The sequence below is a fragment of the Syngnathus typhle genome, unplaced genomic scaffold (assembly GCF_033458585.1).
Source record: "Syngnathus typhle isolate RoL2023-S1 ecotype Sweden unplaced genomic scaffold, RoL_Styp_1.0 HiC_scaffold_27, whole genome shotgun sequence".
NCBI classification, from domain to species: domain Eukaryota; kingdom Metazoa; phylum Chordata; class Actinopteri; order Syngnathiformes; family Syngnathidae; genus Syngnathus; species Syngnathus typhle.
The window spans coordinates 636,437-658,593 of NW_026871933.1; the positions used below are offsets into that span (position 1 = coordinate 636,437).

The 22,157-nt window shown below is 46.5% G+C and overlaps 1 protein-coding gene and 1 non-coding gene across 3 annotated transcripts; one reads left to right on the forward strand and one right to left on the reverse strand.

Moving 5' to 3' along the window:
* The first annotated feature begins 1,579 nt into the window (after nucleotides 1-1,579).
* Nucleotides 1,580-10,067, forward strand: LOC133147030 (uncharacterized). Of its 2 annotated transcripts, none has more exons than XM_061271143.1 (2): nucleotides 1,580-8,931; nucleotides 9,249-10,067. In XM_061271143.1, the coding sequence occupies exons 1-2, from the start codon at nucleotides 7,110-7,112 to the stop codon at nucleotides 9,257-9,259; spliced, it is 1,833 nt and encodes a 610-aa protein (XP_061127127.1). In that variant the 5' UTR covers nucleotides 1,580-7,109; the 3' UTR covers nucleotides 9,260-10,067. The 2 variants fall into 2 exon arrangements, with proteins under 2 accessions (XP_061127127.1, XP_061127126.1); XM_061271142.1 differs by having other exon boundaries at nucleotides 1,586-5,978; nucleotides 7,722-10,067.
* Nucleotides 10,068-18,416: 8,349 nt separating this feature from the next.
* trnaq-cug (transfer RNA glutamine (anticodon CUG)) lies at nucleotides 18,417-18,488 on the reverse strand. Its single transcript has one exon. It is a non-coding gene; the product is annotated as a tRNA-Gln (tRNA).
* Between the last annotated feature and the right edge of the window lie 3,669 nt (nucleotides 18,489-22,157).

The following is a 22,157-nucleotide window of genomic DNA, read 5'->3' on the forward strand; positions in this document are numbered from 1 at the left end:
CGGTGGTTTAAGGAGGCGGCCGGTTCCTCCTTCCTTGGATGTAGAACATTCGCAGATTTTCGCCCGGCCTATGTTTAGTGAGGCGGCCGGTCCTCCACGGAGAGCGACCCGCAAGTGGGGAGGAACCGTCCACCCAACGCCGGCACGAGCCGGGGCCGGTGGGGGCCCTACCAAGGCGGGTCTCATTGCCTGTCGGTCAGTTCGGGAGAAGGGGGGGGGGTACTCGGAGGCCCGCCGGGAGCAGACGGGGGTCCGGAAGGTGAGGGGGTGAAGGACGGCGGTCGGGAGCAGACGTCCGTCCCCGGGAGGGGGTGTTCGTTCACGTGCGGACGCCGGGAGCAGGCGGCCGTCACGCAATTCTGCCAAACGTTCCCACCGGCCTGTGTTTAAGGAGGCGGCCGGTCCTCCACGAGATTCTGCCAAACGTTCCACCGGCCTGTGTTTAAGGAGGCGGCCGGACCTCCACGAGATTCTGCCAAACGTTCCACCGGCCTGTGTTTAAGGAGGAGGAATATTCTGTTTGCACACCATTCGCTGCGACTACTGCGGTAACTGCTTGTAGGGACCCACTGTGCAGCATGCAGGAAGGCTTTTTATCAAACACGCCCACTTAACAGGTCATCACAGGTGGTTCCAATCACACAATAAATCAAGATGCTGTCATAAGAAAATAACACGATTTAAACATATTCTGACAAAACATACAATAGGAAAATGTATAATTGAGAGCATCTCTCAACAGAGACAAAATTGGAAAGACTATTTGTTGACAGTGTCTGTGAGTTACTTCAACCCAAAAGTTCACATAAATTACACATAGCTAATGTTGACCACAAAATGGCATGTGAGCTGGCCAGGAGTCCTGGAATATTCTGATCTGTAGACAGATGCGTTACCCATTGCTCCACGAGCCCCACAGGAATATGTGGCTTGTAAGCTTGTGTGCAACACTTTGCAAAAATGAAAAAAAAAAAAAAGGGTGACATTATTTGAATATGCCATGATGCTTTATCCATTGGGCCACTAAACCTAACCCTACAAGTTACGGCTACTGACCGTAAACTTGTGTGGAAAATTGTCATTGTCCAAAAGATGGTAGTTTAGCAATATGAAGCAAGGGAGAAATTCAAGGTAATTTGATTATGCCATGACCCGGATTCGAGCCGGGGTTGCTGCGGCCACAACGCAGAGTACTAACCACTATACGATCATTGCCAATATGCACAACCTATTTAACGCTACTACATATAGGCCATGATTGTGTAGTGGTTAATGGTGTTCGATTCGAATCCGGGTTATGGTTTAATCAAATTACCTTGTTGAATTTGTCTGCTGGTCACTGTTGCTAAACAGCCTTTCTTTGGACAATGACAGTTTTCCAGACAAGTTTACAGTCGATACAGTCTTGTAGGGTGAGTGGCGCAATGGATGACACATGACGGCAAGTGATGAGAATCAAAACAACAGATTTAAGAGACCCAAGGTAAGTTAATTCAACCCGTTTCGTTTCAATTGACAGCCCATGTGACATGCACCTCAGATAAAATTGCGCTAGTTGATCAACAGCAATGTTTTTGTTGGAAAATTGTATATATATGTTATCATGCGTTCTCTTTCAGTTTCTATATTACTATATTACAGTAAATGATGTCTCGTTAGATCTACCGTTAGATTAGATCTGCGTACGTGCGTTCGTTGTTCTGCTTTGCTGTTCTTATGTCCACCACAGAATACCACATCAGCCAAGGTGTGAGGTCTTGTCTCGGTCAGCGAGAGACAGCAGCAACGACATTGTGTCAGCCTTCCTCAAGTGGCTGACTCGGCACCTCACACCCTCAAGAAATGGAGCGCTGGGAGCGCCCCTGGTCCTTGCTGATAAGACTGCTTGAACCCATTGAACTTGATGAACTCTGTTTGCTCTTTCCTATGTCGCCACATTAGCATAACGTTTGCAGTAATCTACACACACCAGAAGTTTCCTGCGCTTACCAAAAGCAGAAACCGTTTGCGCTTCCCCCTACCCTTATTTGGTTTCTGCTACACATGTGATGAGGAAAATTCCCCAAATAAAGAGAGCAAGGATGCAGACAGACTTTAGTGTAGGTTGGGCATTGTAAGCTGTCTGTACTGCACTCCTTGCGCAAGCTACGACTCAATATTCTGCCTCACTTGTGGTCTGTCCGTTGGTGCGTTTCTCTTAACATTTATTCACTCTGTCTGTAAAAACCTAACAGAAATTGGGGGCTCGTCCGGGATTTCTATACGTCCTTGCGGCTCCGGCGGGACTCCTCGACGCAGGAAAAATCCTTGGCCAAGGTAAACAAAAGCCCTTTGACGGGACTGCCTCGAGCGGTTCGGCTGGACGCTGGGGGGACTGCCGAAATCACCCGAGGAAAAGGACCAGCGGACTGTGAGTAGGAATATTGATTCTACTAAAAGGAATGAATGAGCGGTGACAAGAGGTCACTTAAAGAGAAAAGTGACGAGAAGTCACTAAAACCTTGGGAATTCTAGACCCTGTCAAGTGAAATAGGAACAGTTAAATTCCGCGGGGCGGTGCGGAGCCCCCTAACTAATTGTTAGTTAAACCTAGCGATTAATTGTTAGTTAAATTCCGCAAGGAGGTGCGGACTCCTCTGTTATTCCTAAAAGTGGTGAAAAACGCGTGTGGTGTGTTTGTGTGCGGTTTGACTGAGAGTGATCTCATTTGAGCTCTCCTCTATATAAAAACACAGGATTGTAAACAGTGGCTTTGTGTGAGGTGCAGAGGCTAGAGAACTCTCCGCTTCCCTGCTGGGAAGGTGAAAGGAGACTTACTCCACATCGAATATTTAACCACTGTCCTGTGAATAAAGTTGGCTTTAGGACACTGTAGGTGCCATTCGAACCGCCAACTCCGAAATTTAGAAAATAAAACCATGGGAAATTTAAACAGCAAACGAAACTCTTTACCTCGAGATAAATTAAAATGCAAAGATTGGAAATTAATGGAATGGGTCGACCCTAAAAATGTGAAATATCTCGATAAATGGATAACGAATTATAACTTCGATGGTCAATTGAGTGCAAACTCATTAAACAATCTCAAACACTCGATTATTGCCAAACATGGTGCAAATAAAAAGAATAAAGATGGGTATCATTTAATAGTGAAATGGGAATTGGAAGCAGAAAAAAGAAAATGTGGACAAATAAAAGAAAAATTAAAGAACAAAAGGAGCGAAGAAAAGTCCGTCTCCAAAGAGAGCCTTTTATTGCACAGACGAGAAGATGATGAAACTTCAGTAGCGCGGCCTCGCTTGAGAGCCGTGCCCGAGGAGGGGGTGGATTCAGATGAGAAAGATGAACAGATTGTTAGGAGAAGTACTGTGGAGCGCGAGCGATTGTACCCACAATTGCCGGTCGTAGATGACCCTCCAAAATATAGTGATTTTGCTCACGCCATGGTTACGCGGAGCCGCGTAAAAAGCGGAAGCTCCCTCTCCATCGGCCCCCGTAGCAGACGGCAGCCCGAACTACATGGGCGCAGGAGTAACCGAGGCCTACCCAATGATTCAAGTGGCAAACCCCCATGATGACGGAGGGCCCACTATTTTAGTCTACAGAACGTGGACTCATGCTGATGTAAAATCAGCCACTGAGGGAATAGCATTGCCGTCTGAAGATGTTGAGCAATATTGTACTGACATGATGCAACTCATTGCTTCTTATAATTTAAGAGGAGATGAGGTGCAACAAGTTTTTATGGCAACTTTGACCAAAGACTGGGCCAGTGTCAAGGGCAATTGGGATCCTTTTGATGAAAATGGCCGCCCATTGGAATATAATGGGCTGCCATTGAGAAATCAAATTGAGCAACTTTTGGGCAGGATAAAAACTAAATTTCAACGTAGAGCAAATTATGCAGAAATTGGTCGAACCAAACAAAAAGAGGATGAATTGTTTGAAGATTATAGACACAGATTGGAGAAAGTGTTCAAAGCCAATAGCGGCTTGGTACCTGGAACTGAGGTTTACAACCAGCAGTTCAAAAATGCTCTACATACAAATTCGCGACCAGCAATTCAAAACTGGGTTGTGAAACATATGATCACTTTCCCTACTTCCACACTGCCACAATTTATTGATCATGCCATGCATGCTGAGAAAGTTGTTAATTTGAAAAAAGGAAAAGAAAAAGTGGCTACCATTTTTTTTTTGCTGATAAAGACTCACATGATGCATTTTATCAAAACAAAACTTTTGAACCTTACCAGAAGAAGCATGGTCGTGGAAACTTCCGCGGCAAGGGCAGGGGAGGCTACCGGCATGGTGCTCTCGGTTATGGCCCGACAGGTCAACCGAAGCAACCTAGCACTCAGCCTCCTGTCTGCTGGGCGTGCGGCAAGGAGGGCCACATAGCAAAATATTGTCCGGACCCCCATAAAAGCGGGGCTGTCCCTCCCTTGTGACTAACCGACAGTCAGCATGGAACTGAAGGAGCTGTTTTGACAACAGCTCCCCCTATTGATGCAGATTTGAACATTCAGGACTTGTTGATGAACAATGTAGAGAAACCTGTGATAACTTTGTTTGTGAATGGTACTCCCATTACCTTTTTGTGTGATTCAGGAGCGTGCATCACTACTTGTCGCGACATTCCTGCGGATGTGCGAGAAGGCGGGAGATCCTTTTGGGTGAGGGCAGCAAATGGAATGACAACTCCAGTTCCTCAGTCTCATCCAGTCTGGATACGGGACCCTGAAGGAGGAAGTTGTTGCATTCCTGTCTTGCTGATGCCAAATTGCCCTATTAACTTGCTTGGAAGAGATGCTCTCACTGCTCTTGGTCTTTCTCTAGTATCTCTTGATGACAAAATCGTTGTCAAAAGGCGTCACCAATTACAAATATTTGGTCAATTTCATTGCTACTATTTTTATTCATTGGATTTAATTGACCCCGAGGTGAGACAATTTGGGTCTCCTCTTTTGGCACGGGCCAGAAGCCTTTTGCGATGCCCTGAGCAGGCAATGGAACCAAACGACTTGCACGTGACCTTGTGGCACAAGGACACGCCCGGTCCTGACCAAAACTACGAAGCCATGCTTAAGGCTGCTACGCCTATCATCTTGAGAGCAGCTTTCCTCTTACATGATGGTGAAAGCCGCGCTTGTGTAGTCATGCAGCCAGCTCCCTCTAGAATCGAAAATTTACACAAGACGGCCACCCCGCTCCATATCTCTTTGTTCCGACCTTTTTCATCCACATGGCAAAGCGTGGGATTCATGGCCAAAGACGGATTGGCTGCCCTTGACTGGACTCGAGATAGTTCTGGTGTTCTTTACAGTCCTTCTACCAAGCTTTTCAGAAGTGTCTTGAACCACATCTTTTTCCTTTCTTGTGGTGTGCATGCTAAAACTTGTTCTGAGAAAGCACCCTCAGCTTGACATTTTGTGTTGTCACCAGGAGATGAGCAGGTCCTCGCTGAGGTCCCGACTGATCTCTGGTCAACAGGGCCCTCTGACGTTGGGTTGGTGAAAAGTGCACTTCCTGTTGTCATTAGACCTAAGACTGAGTACCGTCCTTGTGTGCGACAGTATCCATTGAAACCCGATGCCCTGCAAGGCATCGCACCTGTTATTTCGGATTTGCTAAAAGCTGGTGTCATTATTCTCTGTCCTGATTCTCCTTGTAATACTCCGATTTTTCCTGTGAAGAAAGCGCCTCCTTCTGTCGGGTGGAGAATGGTGCAAGATTTGCAAGCAGTGAACAGCGCCGTCATTCAGAGGGCACCTTGTGTCCCTGACCCACACACCTTGTTGAATTCATTGACGCCTGATGCAAAGATATTCTCAGTAATTGATATTAGCAACGCTTTCTTCTCTGTTCCTGTTGCTGAAGAAAGCCAGTTTTGGTTTGCATTTACTTATGCTGGCTCGAGGTACACCTTTACCAGACTGCCCCAAGGGTACTGCGAAAGCCCAACTATCTATTCGCAGGTGATGGCGGCCAGCATGGCAAAATTTGTCCCGCCAAAGGGAAGTCAGATTTTGCTCTATGTTGATGACATTTTGATTGCTTCTCCTGATTTTGATTCTTGTCAGACGGACACACTTGCAGTGTTACATCACTTGGCGAAGGAAGGCCACAAGGTCAGCAAAAACAAGCTCCAACTGTGGTCCGAGGAAATTAAATATTTAGGACACAATCTTAGTTCCCAAGGTCGAACTATAATTGAGAGCAGGAAAGTTTCCATTTTGCAGGCCCCTAAACCACTCACTAAGAAACAAATGATGTCTTTTCTGGGTCTTGCTGGTTATTGCAGGAGCTGGGTGCCTGATTATGCCCAAATTGTCGCTCCTCTGTCCAAATTAATGTATGTTGAGGACATCTCGATGTCCACTCCACTAAAATGGACTCCTGAGGCGGAGGATGCATTTGTGTTGATCAAGCAGGCATTGGTCTCTAGCTCCACTCTAGCCTTGCCCAATTATGACAAACCGTTTGTCCAGACTGTTGATTGCAAAGGTCATTATATGACCTCTGTTTTGATGCAATCGCATGGCTTGAAACTTCGCCCTATTGCCTTTTATTCTTCTAAATTGGATAGTGTTGCTTGCGCTCTCCCACCATGTGTGAGGGCCGTGGTGGCGGCCTCCATGGCTGTGGAAAGCAGCGCCAGCGTTGTGTTGTTTCATCCTTTAACGCTGAAAGTTCCGCATGCAGTGTCAGCTCTTTTGCTACAAACAAACATGACCTTTTTGTCGCCTGCACGTCACTTGTCGTGCATGGCTACTTTGCTTTCCCAACCGCATCTGACCGTTGAGAGGTACACACCCTTGTCTGACGGTCACGTGGTTTTTGTTGATGGATCTTCGAAGAAAAATGCTCTTGGCGTGACCCTCTCTGGTTACGCTGTCGTTAACGTAACACGTGGATTCATTTGTCACACTGTAAAAAGGTGATCTCCGCAGACCCAACCTAAGTACGGAAGGTGTGCAAGTCTGGTAATAGTGCCTGATTCTGGTGCCAAGATCCAGGGTTGACACGAAAGCCAGCAGAAGCATTCCAAGCCACCAACCCGAAGCTCAGGGAGTTGACTCTGAGGAGATCTAAAACTAGGTGTTAAAATGCCGTTGGAACAATGTCTTGCGAAGGTGCGGGATGGTTGCAAACCTTGGGAAGCATTCATTTGGATTTTTGTCATTTTTGGTTTCACTGTAGTTGGGACAGTGTGCTATATGCGCATCGGCCCTGTTTTTATAAAACACACGACTCCAGACAGTTCACCTGGAGTTTCCGCTGTTTCTGATTCACCTGATGTTTTTACTATTTCTGATTATGAGTTTTACAAACTTTGTTCGACGGATAACGATCCTAGGCTCAGACGCGGTAGTTCCGTTGATTCCCGATATTGTCCATGGGATGATGTTGCCTCGCGTAGACATAGGCGTGAGGTCTCGTCCATTAGGCGTGAAGTCTCGTCCACCTTTAAACACTGCACGCCTGCTCTCGTTCACGACGGTATTTCCTGCGTGCCATGGCGCATAGCCAACGCGTACCTACATTCATTGGCGTTCACCGTGGCCCCAAACACGGCTTCCACTATCACCGTGCCCTTGAAGAGTTTGAAAGGTACCCGACAAGGCTGGCTCACTACGGGTGACAAATGGCCTGGGTATTGGTGGTATTTGACTGTCAATCCAGACATTTCGGACTGGAGCGCCTTCATCACCTCGCAGGTACCAGGTTACTGGCCTCCTGGCTCCAGTGAAGAAGCTGTGTTTTTTGCTAAACGTATCACTTTGAAGAACCAAGGCTCAAGCCTTCTTTTGACCGTTACACTCCCTGATGACACGGTTCGGCCCCCTCACGCTACCCTGCTCAATACTTCCTGTTGGGGTTTTCAGTTGTGGGCTTGGTCCTCTGGGAAGGATCCTCAGTTTCCTATTGTCCTTTGCGTTAACAAAACTATGCGGGGCGCTGACAGTCCCGTGTTGAGCGACTTTTCCAAAACATCTGGGGCAGTGATTACGAGCGTGGCCCTCACCGATGTAGACAGTCACTTTGTGGCCTCCACAGGTATGAGTGGCCAGACTAACAATTGGCTCCTCATGGCCGAGCAAGCTGCTAATGTGACTAACACCAGTTGCGTTGTGTGTATGGGCCCACGGCCCCTCTTGAGAATCATTCCCGCGAGTGTGGCTCCTGAGTGTGCGATTTTTGTGATGTCTACCCCTTCCATTCCGTCTGCTCATCCTTGCTCCAGTTGGGACAAGGTCTATCCCGTTTCCTCCTTGGCAAAGTCCAAACCCCTTTTTTCCACTGATGTTGCTAAAGGTAATTTCACGTGCATCAAGTTGCCCGGTACCGGCGCAAGCCTAGGCGTTTTGTCAGCTCCTTTGTGCACTTCCCTGTTCTATGGCGCTGCCTTTTTCTCACCCATCGCTCGTAGTGATATTTGGTTTTGGTGCAACACTGACACACTTTATGATAGTCTCCCTTTTAATAGCTCTGGTACTTGCGCTTTGGTGACCCTTTTGCTTCCCGTTTTATTAATGCCCGCATCTACTCATGAGCTAGACGTTTTTATTGATTCTTTTGTGCCCCGACCCTGGTCGAGGGCTAAGCGGAGTGCCGAGTGGCAAGGCGCGGCGGATCCGACCTATATAGATGCCATTGGAGTTCCCAGAGGAGTGCCGGATGAGTATAAGCTGGTGAACCAGATAGCAGCTGGTTTCGAATCCTCCATTTGTTGGTGGTGCACCCTTAACAAAAATGTTGACAGGATCAATTACATCCACTACAACGTGCAGAGGCTTGGAAATTGGACCGAGGCGGGCTTCAGAGCGGTCCACTCCCAGCTGGCCGCGACTTCCCTCATGGCTTTCCAGAACCGGATGGCCCTTGACATGCTACTCGCTAAGGAGGGCGGTGTCTGCGCCATGTTCGGTGAGCAATGCTGCACTTTTATCCCAAATAACACTGCAGCCGGCGGAAGCCTGTCCCTGGCCCTTGAGGGTTTGAGGACCTTGAATGGGAAGATGAAGGACCACAGTGGTGTGAACACGGAGGTTTGGAACAGCTGGCTGAATGTGTTCGGCAAGTACCGCACCCTGGTTTCCTCGGTCCTTGTCTCCCTTGCCGTTTTTTCTGCTGTTTTGACCTTGTGTGGATGTTGTTGCATTCCGTGTCTCCGGTCCCTAATTAATAAATTGATTACGACCGCTATCTCTCCGCCGGCTGACGCTTTTCCGTTGCTCCCTGAGGACGACTTTGAGCTCCCACGGCCCCCGAGTTGTCATCTTCGCATTGACTCCATTGATGAGGCCCCCGCTGTGGACCTGTCCGACCTTTTTCCTGAGTCCGACGTTGTCTGATTGGCTTCGGTCGCCTCCCGGGTGTAAATTTGTTCTTATGACGTATGATCCTGCGGCTGAAAATCTTTTGAAGTAGCCTTTGGGTGATTTGAGGGTCTCTGAGAACTTATGATAAACAGGGGGGAATTGTTGGAAAATTGTATATATATGTTATCATGCGTTCTCTTTCAGTTTCTATATTACTATATTACAGTAAATGATGTCTCGTTAGATCTACCGTTAGATTAGATCTGCGTACGTGCGTTCGTTGTTCTGCTTTGCTGTTCTTATGTCCACCACAGAATACCACATCAGCCAAGGTGTGAGGTCTTGTCTCGGTCAGCGAGAGACAGCAGCAACGACATTGTGTCAGCCTTCCTCAAGTGGCTGACTCGGCACCTCACACCCTCAAGAAATGGAGCGCTGGGAGCGCCCCTGGTCCTTGCTGATAAGACTGCTTGAACCCATTGAACTTGATGAACTCTGTTTGCTCTTTCCTATGTCGCCACATTAGCATAACGTTTGCAGTAATCTACACACACCAGAAGTTTCCTGCGCTTACCAAAAGCAGAAACCGTTTGCGCTTCCCCCTACCCTTATTTGGTTTCTGCTACACATGTGATGAGGAAAATTCCCCAAATAAAGAGAGCAAGGATGCAGACAGACTTTAGTGTAGGTTGGGCATTGTAAGCTGTCTGTACTGCACTCCTTGCGCAAGCTACGACTCAATATTCTGCCTCACTTGTGGTCTGTCCGTTGGTGCGTTTCTCTTAACATTTATTCACTCTGTCTGTAAAAACCTAACAGTTTTAACGAAGAGATCATCTGGGAGTTGAACCCTGGACCTCTCACACCCAAAGCAAGATTCATACCCCTAGACCACCGGTGTCAAACTCGAGGCCCGGAGGCCAGTTATGGCCCACCGTATCATTTTCTGTGGCCCGCAACAACAAATTGTGCAATTGTACAAGTACGGCAGGCAGGTTCTGCTTGACATCGGCAAAAGCGAGTTTTGTCGGTTTTTGGACTTTGATGCGGGAACATCAAAGGAGCTCGGACTGCTACGTCCTGAAGCGTCGCCGGGCTCGTCTGCTATTCCTCCCCCGGTTGGGAAGCGTCGAAAGCGGTGTGCGAGGAGGCTGAAGAGGGGCAAACGCGGGGGCGTCCGGGCCAGGCTGGCGGCCAGCCCTGCTCGCCCGGCCGTGCCTTCCATTCTTCTGGCGAATGTTCGATCGCTGGACAACAAAATGGATTACATTCGCCTGCTGCAATCTACAAACCGGACAGTGCGGGACTGCTGTGTGCTCGTGTTCACTGAGACTTGGTTGACTGTCAACATTCCGGACTCTGCCGTACATCTGGAGCGGCTAGCGTGCTATCGGGCGGATCGGGCCATTGTACAAGGGGGGAAATCTTGTGGAGGTGGAATATGCGTCTACATCCGTGACGAATGGTGCCGGGACTCTGTAGTGGTATGCAAGCACTGCTCGCCACTGGCGGAGTTCGTGATCATTAAGTGCCGTCCTTTTTACCTGCCAAGGGAATTTACCGCGATTCTGCTAGTCGCGGTTTACATCCCGCCTTCCAACATCGAAGGCGACAGGGTCACGGCTCTTAGTGAACTGTACCAGGCTGTCAGTGAACAAGAGACAGCGCACCCTGACGGTTTCACCATCTTCGCTGGGGATTTTAATCATGCTAACCTGATGTCTGTTTTTCCGAGGCTTCACCAGCATGTTAATTTTCCTACGCGTGGCGACAGCTTCCTGGACCGGGTCTACTCTTCGCATAAAGGAGCTTTCAAAGCCGCCCCCCTCCCCCATCTTGGACTTTCTGACCATATCACTGTTATGCTTTTGCCCGCATACAGACAAATGGTGAGAGCGTCCAGGCCGGTTCGCAAGCAGGTACGGGTGTGGCCTGAGGGTGCCTCTGATGCACTGCGTGACTGCTTTGGCTGTACTGACTGGAACATGTTTAGGAGGGGTGCCACTTGCGACGATCGGACAGACATTGGGGAGTATACTGACTCTGTTTCCTCCTACATCAGGAAGTGTATTGATGATGTGACTCTCTCAAAATCCATCGTCACTCGGGCTAATCGGAAGCCATGGCTGACAGGGGCTGTCTTCAGGCTGCTGAGGGCCAGGGACATAGCCTTTAGAGCAGGGGATGAGGCTGGCTTGAGGACTGCGAGGGCCGACCTGTCCCGGGGCATCAAAGAGGCAAAGAGGGCGTTCTCGTGCAAAATTACCGCCCACTTCAAGGACAGCAGGGACGCACGGAGCCTTTGGCAGGGCATTCAGACCATCACGGATTACAAGCCCGCGCCGCAGAGCTGTGAAGGCGACGTCCGTCTGCTCAATGACCTCAACCGCTTCTTTGCTCGCTTCGACGCTCAGAACAGCACTTGCCCGCTGAAGGCCACTCCCCCTTCACACGAGCTGCCCCTGTGCCTCTCCGCCGACAGCGTGAGGAGGGCGCTTGCCGCCATCAACATCCGTAAGGCGGCGGGCCCTGACATCATCCCGGGTCGGGCGCTGAAGGACTGCGCTGGTGAGCTGACGGATGTCTTCACGGACATCTTTAACACTTCCCTGCAGCAGGCCATCGTCCCGTCGTGTTTCAAAGCTGCCACCATCGTACCTGTGCCGAAGAAACCCGCTCCGTCCTGCTTCAATGACTACCGCCCCGTGGCACTTACGCCCATCATCATGAAGTGCTTTGAGCGGCTTGTCATGGAGCACATCCGATCCGTTCTCCCGCCCACCATTGACCCCTTCCAGTTTGCGTACCGAGCCAAGCGGTCTTCTGAGGATGCCATCTGCTCTGCCCTCCACTCGGCCCTCACCCACCTGGAGAGGAGGGACTCGTATGTGAGATTGCTGTTTGTGGACTTCAGTTCTGCCTTCAACACCATTGTGCCACAACGCCTCATCAGCAAACTTGACGCGCTGGGCCTCAGTACCTACCTCTGCAACTGGCTACTGGACTTCCTCTGTCAGAGGCCACAGGTAGTACGTGTTGGCGACAAAATCTCCGCCAGCATCACGCTGAGCACGGGGGCCCCCCAAGGCTGCGTGCTCAGTCCGCTGCTCTTCACCCTCCTGACGCATGACTGCACTGCAACCTACAGCGACAACCGTATCGTGAAGTTTGCTGACGACACGACTCTGGTGGGTCTCATCACCAAGGGAGACGAGACTCAATACAGGCTGGAGGTTGACCTTCTGACCACGTGGTGCAGGGACAACAACCTCCTGCTGAACGTCGACAAGACCAAGGAGATTGTTGTGGACTTCCGGAAGGGTCACACCCAACTCCTGCCGCTGACCATCGACGGTGCTGTGGTGGAGCGAGTGAGCAGCGCCAAGTTCCTGGGGGTGCACATCAGTGAGGATCTCTCCTGGTCCACCAACACCGCATCACTGGCAAAGAAAGCCCAGCGCCGCCTGTACTTCCTGCGGAAACTTAGGCGAGCGGGCGCTCCTCCGGCCGTCATGACTGCATTTTACCGCGGCACCATTGAGAGCGTCCTCTCCAGCTGTATTGCTGTTTGGGGTGGCGGCTGCACTGACTACAACTTGAAGGCCCTGCAGCGCATAGTGAACACGGCTGGTAAGATTGCTGGTGCTTCGCTCCCCTCCTTGAAGGACATTTACACCTCCCATCTCACCCGCAAGGCGACCACGATTGTGAGTGATGCGAGTCACCCCGCTCACTCTTTGTTCGAGCTTCTGCCCTCTGGGAAGAGGTACAGAAGTCTGCGCTCCCGCACCTCCAGACTCTCAAACAGCTTCATACTCCAGGCTGTTAGGATCCTGAACTCGCTCCCCCGTTCTGCGTAGCGTCCTGTACTTTTACTGTCTGTACTGTCTGTATGCACACTGGCTCTTATTTGTTGTGTTATCTGTTTATTTATTATTTATTATTACTCTTATTATTTATTGTTTGTGCCTTTTTGTTTATGATGTTTTTTACTTTTGCGCTATGCTTGCTCGCTCCGTTTTGCTCCTCTTATTTATTGTGTTATCTGTTTATTTATTATTTATTCATCACTCTTACTATTGATTGTTTGAATTTTTGCCTTCTTGTTTTTATATTGTGTCGCATACTCGTATGTCTATCGTGGTATGTGTCTCGTCACCGTGGGATGGAGAAAAACGTAATTTCGGTCTCTTTGTGTGTTGTGACATGTGGAGAGATTGACAATAAAGCTGACTTTGACTTTGACTTTGTAACTCCACTTCCTATAAACAACACTAAAGTATTACAATATTAAATGTAAGTATCCAGTGGCTTTACAAATTGATGTTTTTGCTGCTCATGACGATTAAGCCTTGCATCTCTGTTGGTACCATGTCTCTTTTTACAATATACTAAAAGGCAAAACTTTTTCCCAACAACAGAGAGAGAGAGAAAAAAGTAAAGAATAGCTCCTTTTAATTAAAGTTATACTATTAATATGCATCTTCCATTAATGGTTTTCTAAAAAGGTTAATAATTCATGTACATGACGTAATACTTTTTTCTACAAAATTCAATAGATGACTCTCCAAGAGCAAGAATGCCACTGCATTTAAATTGTTTTTTCTGGCGGGAAATTACACTTCCGGTATCGATATCGGATCGATTTTTGGGCAGGAAATACTTGGTATCGGATCGAATCCAAAATCATTGGTATCGCCCATCCCTACTATACTGACAGGTATGCAGGGCAATGCTCCAATGGTGGAAAAACGAATGTGGACGACAAAAGGTGCGATAGCGGATACAGATAATATCCTCCGCATCAATGACAAACCTATTTTACCTAAATCACTTTTTAAGGCAGCAGCAATTGCGACACATGGGCCTTGCCATGTGTCGACAGGGGGGATGAGGTCCATCATACATCAACAATTCACTACTTTTGGTTTGGATGTTTACTTAAAATTTTTTTGTAAAGCATCTCCCGTTTGTGTGAAACATAATCCACAAGGAAACATGAGACCTAAGAGAGGCTCATTTCCAAAACCGTCTTACCCATTTCAAATCATGCACATGGATTTTATTGAGCTCACACAAAGTGGACCTCACAAATACTGCCTAGTGATGATTGATGCATTTTCCAAATTGTTGGAAATAGTTCCATCTAAACATGCAGATGCCTTAACAGTGGCAAAAGCCATTTGCAAAGCCGTCATACCGAGTCATGGCCTTCCTCAAACCATTTACAGTGACAATGGTCCACATTTTGTGAACCAGGTGGTACAGAATGTCTGGTTTATTTCGCTGACTGAATAAGTGAATAGAAGAGCAACAGCAAACAAACCACAAGTGAGACAGAAATATTAAGTCTTTTCTCGCGAGGAGTGCAGTACAGATAGCTTGTGTCAGGTTTATTTCGCTGACTGAATAAGTGAATAGAAGAGCAACAGCAAACAAACCACAAGTGAGACAGAATATTAAGTCTTATCTCGCGAGGAGTGCAGTACAGATAGCTTGAGACAATCTCTACACACTGAATATCTGTAGGCACTCCCGCTCTTTTTATTTGGATTTGCCCTACCCACAGTGTGAGACATAACCACTAAACGGGGGAGGAAAGCATGTGGGCTTTGTCTCGTAAGCAAAAATCACTAGGTGTTTACATACTGATAAGAACATCTGGGAAGAGGAGTTTGAGTGGACTGGATACAGGAGAAAAAACCTTTGACCTCTAGTTAAAACATAGCAAGGGAAGTTTTACGACATTGTGTAGGATGCAACAAGCTAAGTTATTTATTACTGGTTATATACATTCCATCCTAATCCTACGATCAAGATAGTTGGGAAACCCTGACTTTAATGGTCACTTGGAGGTTCATCTGGGGTGCAGGACAGCAATGAGGCATGTTGTCTAACAAAGTGGTCTTTGTTAGAAAGGAACTGTCCTTCTGTGGTACATCATAAAAACAGCAAGGCCAAACAGCAAGCATATATTGCAGTAATATTGCAGTAAGTAAAAGTGTGTCCCTTGAAAGGCTTACGCAATTGGTTAGTGCGGCTAAACAAACGACATGTTCACTCGACCTGCTTCCAGCCAAACAATTCAAAGAATTATTTCAAATTTTAGGACCGTCCGTCTTAAATATAATTAATCTGTCTGTCTCCTCTGGTAAAGTGCCAACAGCCTTTAAAACCGCTATCATTAAACCGCTACTTAAGCGACCAAATCTCGACCCGGACTGTCTCAGTAATTATAGGCCGGTTTCAAATCTCCCATTCATAGCAAAAACACGAGTAGTCCATGGTAATGCGACCTCTGAGCTCTATAACGTTACTTGTGGTGTCCCGCAGGGATCGGTACTCGGACCAATTCTATTGAACACGTATATGATTCCGCTTGGCGACATAATACATAAATATAACATTAGTTTTCAATGTTACGCTGATGACACTCAATTATATATGCCGTTATCGATGACAAATCCGCGGGACTGTTCTAATCTTGAGGCGTGCCTTGCGGAGATCCATCAATGGATGTCTCTCAATTTCCTTCGTCTTATCCCAGATAAAACTGAGATGTTGATAATTGGTCCAGCTTGTTATCACCACTTATTTAAGGAAACCACTATAACTATGGATACCTGTACTATCACTCAGAGCGATACTGTATCTAATCTCGGGGTAATCTTTGACCAAACTCTCTCCTTTCAAAAGCACATTAAGAACATAACTAAAATTGCGCTTTTTCACCTCCGTAATATTGGTAAGATTCGTCCGATTCTCTCGACCGGTGATGCGGAAACTATTATACATGCATTTATTATGTCGCGCCTGGATTACTGTAACACATTGTCAAAGTCAAAGTCTGCTTTATTGTCAATTTCTTCACATGTCAAGACATACAAAGAGATCAAAACTGCGTTTCCTACTATCCAACGGTGGAGACGAGACATATTACACCCAATTGGTCCACAGACAAACAAAACATTCAAGTAAACAATACACAAAGTAAAAATAAGAAGGCACATAGTATATAAATGTATTATTTATTCATATAAAGGTCGGTCCACGAAAATATTTCTGACACGTAACCGGTCCGTGGCGCTAAAAAGGTTGGGGACCACTGATTTAGTAGAAGGCGGCTACAGATAAAAGTTTGAGTTCATTTTGAAAAACCTACAGGTCACTCACTTAAGTTCAGATGCACGCACAACCAATCCAGCTATATAATGACTCTGCTGCAAACATAGGTTAACACACTTGGGTTGAGAACCGAACCCCGGTCTTCTACGCGACAAGTAGAGATACTATCCACGATACTAACGAGGAACATGCCCTGTGTTGGGCCAAGATGGACTGCTTGGCAGGAGAAAGGAAAGGGAAGAGGCAGAAAGGGGAACGCTCACAGAACACACGCGTGCATAACTATTATGTGGATAATAACCATCTGTAAACTTTTCTGAAACAGTACTGAAATGGGGCAATCTGCTCGTCTGGTTCATATATGCCTGCCTTCAGGTTTAGAGGGCACTACCTTTAGGGGGAGCATTAGAGGTTAGGGTTAAAGGTGAGGGGGTTACCGTTAGCGAGTTAGCAGGTAAGGGGTTAATTATTAGGGTTTGGTTATTGTTACGGTTTTAGAGTTAGCGTTAGGGGTTGAAGTTAGGGAATTAGGAGCCTTAGGCCAACCAGATTCCATTTATTCCATTAATTAAGACACATTCAGTCTTCAGGTCCATGTCACATGGGCTACCAATCGGAATGTAACGGGGTCAGCTGGTCTACTATGGGGCTCATTGGTACGGGGGAATGAATCTTGCATGATTCTTGCTTAGGGTGCATGATTGCCCGGGTTTAGCTCCCGGACGAGCTCTTCTTGCAAACACTGTTGTCTATCATTATGTGGAGCGTTTGACAGGCCAACGTTACACGGAATGTAACATGTCAAAAAAAGTCAAAAAAGTCAAAAGTCAGCTTTATTGTCAATCCCTTCATATGTCAAGACACACAAAGAAACCGAAATTCCTTGTGGTCATGGTCTGCCAGGTCTCGTTTTGGCTCGTTGGTCTAGGGGTATGATTCTCGCTTTGGGTGTGGGAGGTCCTGGATTTAACTCCCAGACGAGCCCTTCTTTAAAACATTGCTGTTGATCAACTAGCCCAATTTAATCATGGGCGCTAGCCCGAATCCATACACGGTGGATGGCGGCAGTGATATTTGAGAAGTGAAATGAAGTTTATTGGATTTTCTGACAATGTGCAATTACTATTTCAACAAAAGAAGGCAGGTACATAAATTTAGTAGATACTCGTTTTGCAGAAATAACAGCCTCTAGACGAGTGGTTCTTAACCTGGGTTTGGTCGAACCCTGGGGGTTCGGTGAGTCGGTTTCAGGGGTTCAGCAGAGCCTCCGCTGGAGAGGTCCGAACACACCTGATTTATATATCCGCATATCTGAACTGGTCTCGCAAAGGCAAAAGCAGACGTCACACTGATTTGCTGGTATGTCATTTCTTGTGAATTCATGCATTGTGTTGGTTTTATTCTGTGAACAAGGTGATGTTCATGCACGGCTCATTTTGTGTGCCAGTAAGAAAACATCTATGTCTTGAATTTGAAAAAACACATGTATTTTTTTTCACTAACGAGGGGTTCGGTGATCGCGCATATGGAACTGGTGGGATTCGGTACCTCCAACAAGGTTAAGAACCACTGCTATAAACACTTCCTATAGCTTCCAATGAGAGTGTGGATTCTGGTTGAAGGTATAATGGTCCATTCTTCTTGACAAATCTGTAACTACTATAAACTTCATTTCACTTCTCAAATATCACTGTGTCTGTCTGCTATATGATATATTTAACTGAAATTGCTGATCCGAATAGCCAAGGATTTATAGAGAAAATCTTGAAATTGATTAGGGGTGCCCAAACTCTTGCATATGACAAAATATTTGAGGTCCAACCGAGACCAGAACTGAGATCACCGGATTCAGAGTCTAGAGCGCTCATGGAACCCTCAGGTGTGGGGAAGCATACAATTTCATGGGGCAGCACACAAGCTATCACCATTTCGCAAATTTTCCCCAGCTAAATGACAAACAATTTGAGGTCCCACCGAGACTTGAACTCAGATCGCTGGATTCAGAGTCCAGAGTGCTCACCATTACACCATAGAACCCTGGCAATGTGTCAGGTTTATTTTGATGACTGAATAACTATTAAGAGAAGAGCAACAGCAGACCACAAGTGAGACAGAATATTAAGTCTTTTCTCGCGAGGAGTGCAGTACCGATCCTTCACAACAATCTCACTACACTAATTATCTGTATGCACTCCTGCTCTTTTTATTTGGATTTGCCCTACCCACAAAATGAGACAAGCCCTCTAAAAGGGGAGGAGGGAAGCACGTGGGCTTTGTTTCGTAAGAAGAAAAATCACAAGGTGTTACATACTGATATGGAACAGTGTGAGAAAGAGTACGAGTGATCAGCAACCATTCTTTGTGTCTGTGATGAATTCAGGAAACGAGTGATCAGCGATCATTGTTTGTGTCTGTGATGAAATCAGGAAACATGAGTGATCAGCAATCATTCTTTGTTGAAAAGGAACTGTCTTGGTAGATGTCTTCATATTGCTGTGTCACTGAGTTGCCAGCTGCGACCTGTCTGACCCAGCTGTAATCTCTCTTCTGTGGTACATCATAAAAATAGCAAGGCCAAACAGCAAGCATCTCTTGCAGTACTATTGGGGTAAAGCATTGATTAGAGAACGCATGATAACATATATATACATTTTTCTAACACAATGACTGAAGGAGGAGCACAAGGCGCTCATTTTACGAAATTGACAAAAGTAGTGGAGGCAGGGCTTACACACTCATAGGACTGTACACAAAGTACTGAATTGGAATTTTCAAATGTTTGTTCCATGTAAATGACAACAAATTGGAAGTTCCACCAAGACTTGAACTTGGATTGCTAGATTCAGAGTGCTCACAATCACAGCATGCAAACATTATTTGATTGATTGATTGGTTGATTGACAGATTGATTGACTGATTGATTGACAGATTGACAGATTGATTGGTTGACAGATTGATTGATTGCGAAAGGATAGCAAAGACTGAGAATATCATCGAATGACAAGATGAACAATATAAGCAACTCGAAATAAGCGATATGGGAATGAAATGATTTTAACGTTCATAAGGGGTGACCATGAACCAACAGTTTAAGCTCCAGTAGTTTGTACCCTGATAAATTGCACTCACTGAATGTCTTCTTGCATGGATGAACTGGAGGCAGTTCTGGAGTGGGTCTGCAGGCAGCTGGCCAAGCCAAGAAGGAAAGTGTTGGCTTGACAGTTGAAGGAAAAAAAAAATGGAAACACAAATTAGAGGCTGGTTTCGGCCTACACGTGGTCAGGGGAGCATTGTAGCGGAGTGTCGCACACCTGGCTGTTGCTGACTCAGAGAGCTTCTGGCTCCTGTTTGCCAAGGTGTCCCTGGCCCACTTTGCAAAGCAGACAACACTGACAAATAGATTTAGAAAATGTTGTTTCCACCCAGTCTCAAACAGGGGGCGTTTCGCGTCTTAGAAGAACATGATGACCACTACGCTATGGAAACTGCTGTGACGTCCAAAGCATTTTGAGAAGCCTGAATTTATAAAGAAAATGTTGAAATTGATTGGTGCCCAAACTTTTGCATACGACGGATATGTATATGACCAAATATTTGAGGTCCAACCGGGACTAAAACTGAGATCTAGAGCGCTCATGGAACCCTCAGGTGTAGGGAAGCATACAATTTCATGGGGCAGCACACAAGCTATTGCCATTACGCAAATTTTTCCCAGCTAAATGACAAATTATTTGAGGTCCCACCGAGACTTGAACTTGCATCACTGGATTCAGAGTCCAGTGCTCACCATTTCACCATAGAACCCTGGCAGTGACGGAGGGAGGAGCATAATTTTTCTGAGCACAATGCACTAACTAAGGTGCTCATTTTTATGAAATTGACAAAAGTAGTGGAGGCAGGGCTTACACACTCATAGGGCTGTCCACAAAGTACTGAATTGGAATTTCCAAATTTGTGTTCCATGTAAATGACTACAAATTGGAAGTTCCACCAAGACTTGAACTTGGATTGCTAGATTCAGAGTGCTCACAATCACACCATGCCAACATTGATTAATTGATTGATTGATTGATTGAACATTTATTGATCCCCCGGGGTGGGGAAATTCAGGCCCCATCAGAATCCATACCACAGAGCGGGTATACAAAAGACACAGATGGCATGAGCGCAACTCAATAGGCTCTCATAAGGCTGCCACACAACAGCGCCACAAAGAAAGCCAGTAAGTGCGAAAGATAAAAGCCATCAAAGCCAAGGAAAAAAAGTAACAACGGCCAACCAGCACCCCTCAATATCAAAGAACACCCCAAAACACACAAAATAGCCTCCACGGGGTCCATAAACAGGTGTAAGGACAGTCCAGTTCAACGGCGTCCAATGGACCGTGGTCGTGAATTGGTGAAAACATCACAAAACAGGCAAACCTGTGAGCAGCGTCCTGGGCACGTGCAGATGGACACCACGGGGCTAGCACGGCGAAAGTCGTTGGTTCCGACGAGCACGAGGCTGCGAGGCCAAGGCGAGGGACCCGTCAGCACCGGCCGGATAAGCAGGAAGCCGTCGTAGAGTTACGCCGGTCTCAACCGATTACTCGGTAATCCAGAGAGCATTAGCTTTAAAACCATCCAAGATCTAAAGTAAGTTCCACCAGTTGACATTGTAACTCGGAGAACATGTGATTACTTTATTAAATACTATATGGCTCCTGTTTGCCGAGGTGTCCCTGTCACACTTTGCAAAGCAGACAACACTGACAAATAGATTTAGAAAATGTTGTTTCCACCCAGTCTCAAACAGGGGGTGTTTCACGTCTTAGAAGAACATGATGACCACTACGCTATGGAAACTGCTGTGACGTCCAAAGCATTTTGAGAAGCCTGGCAAAAGTTCAACAAAAGCGAGTGAGGAAGAAAGCAGGCACTTATGAACATTTTGATTTGCTTTTCAAAACTGTGCCAGCAAAAGCAATTTTTCCATACAAAGAAATAAACTCCACGTCGGGGAATTGAAGCCCGATTTGCCGAGCCCAGGCTGAGTCGTTTCGCTAAAGGGTACCTGATTTGAGACTGGGTGAAAACCAGGTTTCGCACTTTTCTTTAACTTTTGCCAGGCTCTTCAAAAGGCTATGTGTCAGCGCAGTTTCCATGGTGTAGTGGTTATCACATTCCCCCACACGCTGAAGGTAAACAAGTCTTATGATCCTTTTGATTTTAGACTCCGCGGCTGGGAATTGAGCCTCAGTTTGCCGAGCCGAGGCCGTGAATAGTATAGCTAAAATGGCCTGTTGCGTTTTGTTCAAGATGTCCATCGTTAAGCAAGGAAAACAAGAATGTGGAGTAACAGTTTTTGTAACAGATATTAGTTTTTTTAATGGCAGTCAGCAGATGAAACAACAACGTCAAACTTCAAATCAGAAGGCTTTATACTGACCAAAAGCAGGAACTAGGAAGGGAACGGAAGGGAAGGATAAGGTCTGTTCTGTTATCACCTGAATGTCCTGTTATTTACTGACTGTTTTGTGACTATGTGTCATGGAACTTAACTGAGCTCTGTGTGCCGTGTCTGTGCTCACTGCCTATGTGTAAGTGAAAGTCACAAAGCTCTGTGTGCTGTGTCTGTGCTCTGATTGAGCAACTATGTTTGGGTAAATTATTTACACATTGATTGATATGTTTGTATAAACTAATAAGAGTATCTGCATATTGC

Excerpts from the sequence above, each read along its gene's own strand:
- LOC133147030 (XM_061271142.1), top strand. The coding sequence starts at position 5,724 with ATGGTGCAAGATTTGCAAGCAGTGAACAGCGCCGTCATTCAGAGGGCA. Across the intron at positions 5,979-7,721 it reads GCCCAACTATCTATTCGCAG|GTACCAGGTTACTGGCCTCC; the intron begins GTGATGGCGGCC and ends ATCACCTCGCAG.